This window comes from Austrofundulus limnaeus, unplaced genomic scaffold (assembly GCF_001266775.1).
Source record: "Austrofundulus limnaeus strain Quisiro unplaced genomic scaffold, Austrofundulus_limnaeus-1.0 Scaffold106, whole genome shotgun sequence".
Taxonomy (NCBI): domain Eukaryota; kingdom Metazoa; phylum Chordata; class Actinopteri; order Cyprinodontiformes; family Rivulidae; genus Austrofundulus; species Austrofundulus limnaeus.
Window position 1 is genome coordinate 765825 of NW_013952508.1, and position 5760 is coordinate 771584.

Sequence of the window (5760 nt, forward strand, 5' to 3'; positions counted from 1 at the left end):
TAACGCTGTCCATACGCTGAGTCCCCCCCACCCCCACCCCCCCGTCAGACCAGAGGCACCATGGGAAACCGCGGCATGGAGGATCTGATCCCGCTGGTCAACCGGCTGCAGGATGCCTTCAGCTCCATCGGCCAGGCCTGCAACCTGGACCTGCCGCAGATCGCGGTGGTCGGAGGTCAGAGCGCGGGGAAGAGCTCCGTGCTGGAGAACTTTGTGGGCAGGTAAACAAACAAACAAACAAACAAACAAACAAACAAACAAACAAACAAACAAACAACTAAGTGACCACCTGTAGGATAATCCCTTTAACCTTGAGGATGACATAAGAGGCCTACAGAGTCAATCTGGCCACAAAGTTCAAAGCATCTTCCTCAGGTCCGGCTCTGAGCTCAGACCAAAACTGGATCTGGGTTCCAGCAGCACCTGTGGGCGGGGTTTTGGTTCAGTCAGCAAAAGTGAAGGGACCAAGTAAGGGGTCTCTGCGGACGAGTGGGCGTGTAACAATGAAAGGCAATTCTAAAGCGACACACCTGATTTGACGGACTTTGTTAAAGGGACACACCTGTTTGGACAAGCAAAAAAGGGGTGTTACCGTACGGCACCACCAGATTGGACAAGAACAAAAGGGGCGTTACTGTACGGCACCACTTTTTCTGGAAAACCCTGGGCCACATTTCTCCTGGTTAACCTTAGTGTTGGGGTCAGGGTCAGGCTGTAAAGAGGTCAAGCAGGCTCTAAGGAAACCGTCATGTAGGCCTCGAAGCCCACAGTGTTTATGCTTTAAACACGCCCACTCTTGTGACACGCCCACTCTTGTGACACGCCCACTTTGATTCCGCAGATAACCCCTTCTCGAAGGGGCACCGGAGTGAATTCAGCTAAAATGGGTCACGTTTTGGCAAATGAGCGAGATAACCTTTAAACCTGCATTAAACTATCACAACTTCTCTTTTTAAACTAAAACTGTTCAAACTAACCAGGTTAAACATTTCTTTACCCACTTAGGGGAGACCGGGGGCAGTAGCAACAAGGGACGGTTGCAACATGTCATTTTTCATGGCAATTTTATAGTTTAAAACATAAAAGTGTTTAAGATGTATTTTCTGCAGTTGTCTATTTCAGCAATGGTTTTAAAATCCCAGTTTCTTTCAATGTAAATTTTGCATAATTTAGTCGTACAGTGACAACAGGCAAAACAAAAGTTAATTGCCTCACAAATTGTTCTATTATTCTTGTCTCAAAAAGCCAACTGTATTTTATATCGATTAGTCTTTGACATCTTTATGTAAGGTACTCATCAAGTCAGATCTATATTCGGCATTTGATCAAAAAGAATAAATAAATAACACTGTAATATCATTATAACTTACAGTTTTTATTAATTTTGCAATAATATAAATATAAAAATAAAACTTTTTTACAGTGAAATATATTGTATTAATAATATGTTGTAACCACCCAAAACAATGTTGCAACTGTCCCCGGCCCCAGGGTCAGTTGCAACATCTGACTTTTCATTTTCAAATGCAAATTGTGAAGAACGTACATGCTTTAATTGTCTTAAAATTGTTTTGACTATTAACAGACAGATGTAAGTTTATTGTAATAAAATTTGGTTTGTCTGATTCAAACCATCTCTGAGTAACAGAGTCAAATGCAAAAAGTGTTGCAACTGTCCTCGGTCTCCCCTACCTTCACTCATTAAAGTAGAGCTTCAGTCAGGTCTGATTTGGTCAGCTTAATCACTGCAATAAAATAACTGTTTGTTTTTGTCACTTTTACGGCGGATTGCATCAGCTCTGTTACATTATAGAAGGGAAACTTCAAAGCGAAACGTAAATCTGTGGATCTGTGTTTGATTACTCTGGCTGGCTTTCTCAAGGACCAGGATGTGAGACACAAAAATCTGAATTTTAGAACTGAAAGTGAAAGTAGTTAAACTGAATTTTTAATAAACCAAAATACAGTTTCAGAGCAAATTATTTCAGATACACAACATTAAATTCAGTTTCAAACCATTAAATTCAGTTTCAATTTAGTAAAATTCATTTTCAAACCAATGCATTCAATTTCAAATTATGCACATTCAGAGTCAATCTGAGCAATTCAAATTCAATTCCTGCTGATTTATCCCATAGGACGTGGCTCAGCTCCAACCTCAGGGTCAAACGTTTCACCCAATATTTGCTGAAACCCAGCTTCAACCTGCAGGGTGTTATAAATACAATCCAGCAGCTTTTAACACTTTTGTAGTAAAAAAATTAGGGCTGTCAAATGATAAAAAATTTTAATCTATTAATTCCAAGGTAGCTGTGAATTAATCACGATTAATCATGATTAATTTTAAACTTAATATAAAACTTTATTGCGTATTGGTAAAATAAATTACTTGAGTTATTAATTAATRTCTTTATTTTGAAATAAATTTGGTGCTTAAGAAATACATAAAACAATAATAAATCATGAAAATATCACCTCGATTGCACAAAACAACAAAAATCAGGACCTAAAAATGCCTCAAATATATTTGAGTCAGTTAAATTTTGTGCAGAATAATCAGGTTACATCAAAAATTCAAGGTACTCATTCCAAATGAGAACTACATGAGGAACCAGACATGGGTTTTTACGATGTAAAAACAAGTGTGCATTGCCACGTAGCATGTCATTGCCTGCAGCATTGGACTTGCAGAATGATTTGACCAAGTTCAAATGTGTTTTCTATACCAGCTTGTGCCTGTCATGTCAGCAGGTGTTTGTAATTAAGGTAATTGTGTGACAAAATGAAGTTTGAAGAGATTTGTTGTTAAATTTGCTTTAGCTGGGTTTTGAAGCCTGATCTCCCACATGATAGTCCATGACATAGACCATTAGACCAATGGAGCTGTGGCAGAGTATGGTGCCAGGGGTTGGTTTGTATGTGTGCAGAAAAAGGCCACATTGCCAATACAATTATTGACACTAAACCGCAAAATATTACAACAATAGAGCAGTATTAAGACAATGTTATAGTAAAACATCAAAATACAATCATATTAGTATTGTAAACACTGAACTATTGAGATTAAATATTATTAAAGTATGGAGCAGTACCAAGTTGAGTTCAGCATGGGGCAGTATTGGATCATTACAAGGCCCCATTGACTCTCATTATATGAATTTTGAATAAAGTTTAAACATTAATATTTGAAAAACTACAAGTTGTACAGGTACCAAAAGGCATGGCAATCATTTGGCACAGGACCTTTACAGATAGAAATTACAATGGCAGCTGTAGCAGAACGTATGCAGGAGCAGTGGACTTTCAGAATGAACTTTGACCAAGTTCAAATGTGTTTTCTATGCCAGCTTGTGTCTGTCACGTCAGCAGGTGTTTGTAATTAAGGTAATTGTGTGACAAYATGAAGTTTGAAGAGATTTTTGTTAAAGTTGCAGTAGCTGGATTTGAACCCTGATCTCCCGCATGAAAGCCCACAGTGCTCATCATGAGACTATAGGAGATGAGGCAGAGGACAATCCCAGGGATTGGATTGTATGTATACAGAAAAAGTTTACCTTGCCAATGCAATTATTGACATTTAAGTGCAATATATTACAACAATATGACAACATAAAGACAGTATTACAGTAAAACATTAAAAGACAATCATATTAATATTGTAATCACTGAACTACTGAGTTGAAATATTATGAAACTATGGTGCAGTACCATATTGTGTAGATGCAGCAGGGGGCAGTATTGGACCAATACAAGGCTCCATTGACTGCCATTATAATTTTTTAAACATTACTATTTCAAAAACTATAAGTTTTACAGGCACCAAAAGGCATGGCCATCATTTGGCACAGGTGCTTTACAGATATAAATTACAATGGCAGCTCTAGGACAAAGTATGCAGGAGGAGAAGCATGGCAAAGTTGAGATGACTTGGATGGGAATTGAATCACAATAGTGTGCATTGCATTGGCAAGGCACACTGATGAAAGATAGATAAGGTCACAGTTGTCAGCAAAACATAAATATATAAAATAAAATAAGCCAAAAGAAGACAAAAAGACAAACAAAAACTGTACATAATGTGTTACACATGGAGTTATTTTTTAAATTTTCATTTGTTTAACCTTTGTTTGTTTGTAAACTGAGAACCACTTGTCATTTACAAACATGACCTGGCATGCACTGAGTGCATTGCAATATAAAAACCTACATATTCGGCCATAGTAAAGTGATTGTAAATTTTATTCGCAATTAAAATCTTTAATCATGTCCATGCAGCACTAAAATTAGAGTTAACTCGATTAATTTCACAGCCCTAAAAAATTGCAAAGTGTACACAAATAATGAACAGTAAAAATTAATTCCAGGTATTCTAATTATAGGCCACTTTCAGTGCACACCTCAGTCTGTCTGTTAGCAAATATCTCATAAACCACTTGAATAAAGTTTCTGAAATGACTCATTGGATGCACATCTGCAGCTGATTCAGCTTAGAGCCAACCCAGTTAAATAAAAATTGCTTTAACTCATTGATTTTTACAGATATTGAGCTAAAAAACATATGACTTGGTAAAACAGATGTAGTGGATTTAATTAAATAAAAATTCTGTCATCTGCTCCACTCAACCTAATAGAGTAAATGTACTTTACGTTCACTTTACATTAACTTAAAGTCAGTAATGTGTTACCTTTTCTCCAATCAGTTGAGTGGAAACAGGTGACAGAATTTTCTAAATTAAATCCATTATATCTGGTTTTATCTGCGACTCGTTCACAGCACATACTGTAATTGTAACGTCTCATAAACCTTTACCTAAAATGATTCAGTTGTGCTTTCTCCTATTAAGATGATCTTAGTCTAAATCTGTGGAATGTATAAGGCAGCGGGTGATAGGCACTCCTTCAAGAAATGACCTTTCAGTGGATTATTGTTTTAATCCCAGAGTTTATGTCAGTTTAACTCCAAAATTACTGTTCATTTGGTAAAAAGGTTGTGTTTTAGTTATTGTGACAGAAAAACTGCAGGTAAGAATCAGCAGCTCTTCTCTGTTCTCAAACATCATCATCCTCACTCACACTGTTCTGGGTTTTCACACACAGCAAAGATAAACTTTGTACTCGGCACAAAAAGTCAGTAAATTTGTGATTAGATTATTTATTTGTAACAATGCTTATATTGTTGGAAAGTCTGTTAATTTCCCTTTTAAATAGTGCCACATTTGTAAGGAACATGCATATATGGGATGAGCATAGAACTGAGTATTGTGCACATGAAAACTTTGCTAAATCTTCTCTGCCGAACAGCTTATTCTGCTGTTGTTGTTGACTTTTGTTGTGAACTTCTGCTACCTCCAGCTGCTGCCAGTCAAAAGATTTATTACCAAGAAGCATATTTACAATAAAGAAATAATCTACTGTCTTTCCTGCTAAGTTTAGTTTAATGCAGGTTGCTTCTGTTTTTTTGTATAAGTTTGTAATCTGATGGCTGTTAAAGTGTGCGACTTATTTTTGCTTTGACTTCTCAGTTTCAGCTAAAAACAGCCAGCACACAAAAATGTTTTTTTAAGGAATGAAAACTTCTTTTTTTGTGTCACTTCAGTAGAAAACGAAACCAAATATTAGTTTATTTAGTTCTCTTCACTTAAAAAAAGTCACTGATGATGAAGAAATAAATAAAGTGAAGAGAAAATAGAGACAGAGAGAAAAACAGAGAGAGAAGTAATTAGAAAGATAGAAAGATTGAAATAGTGATTAGAAGTATAT

The 5760-nt window shown here is 36.5% G+C and overlaps 1 protein-coding gene across 1 annotated transcript in view; it reads left to right on the top strand.

Moving 5' to 3' along the window:
* The window catches only part of dnm3b (dynamin 3b), a gene marked incomplete at its 3' end in the record, with an annotated part of 38241 nt that continues 32481 nt past the window's right edge, over positions 1 to 5760 (top strand). The window contains 1 exon segment of the mRNA XM_014013816.1: positions 1 to 221. Coding sequence (XP_013869270.1) covers positions 61 to 221 — 161 coding nt within the window.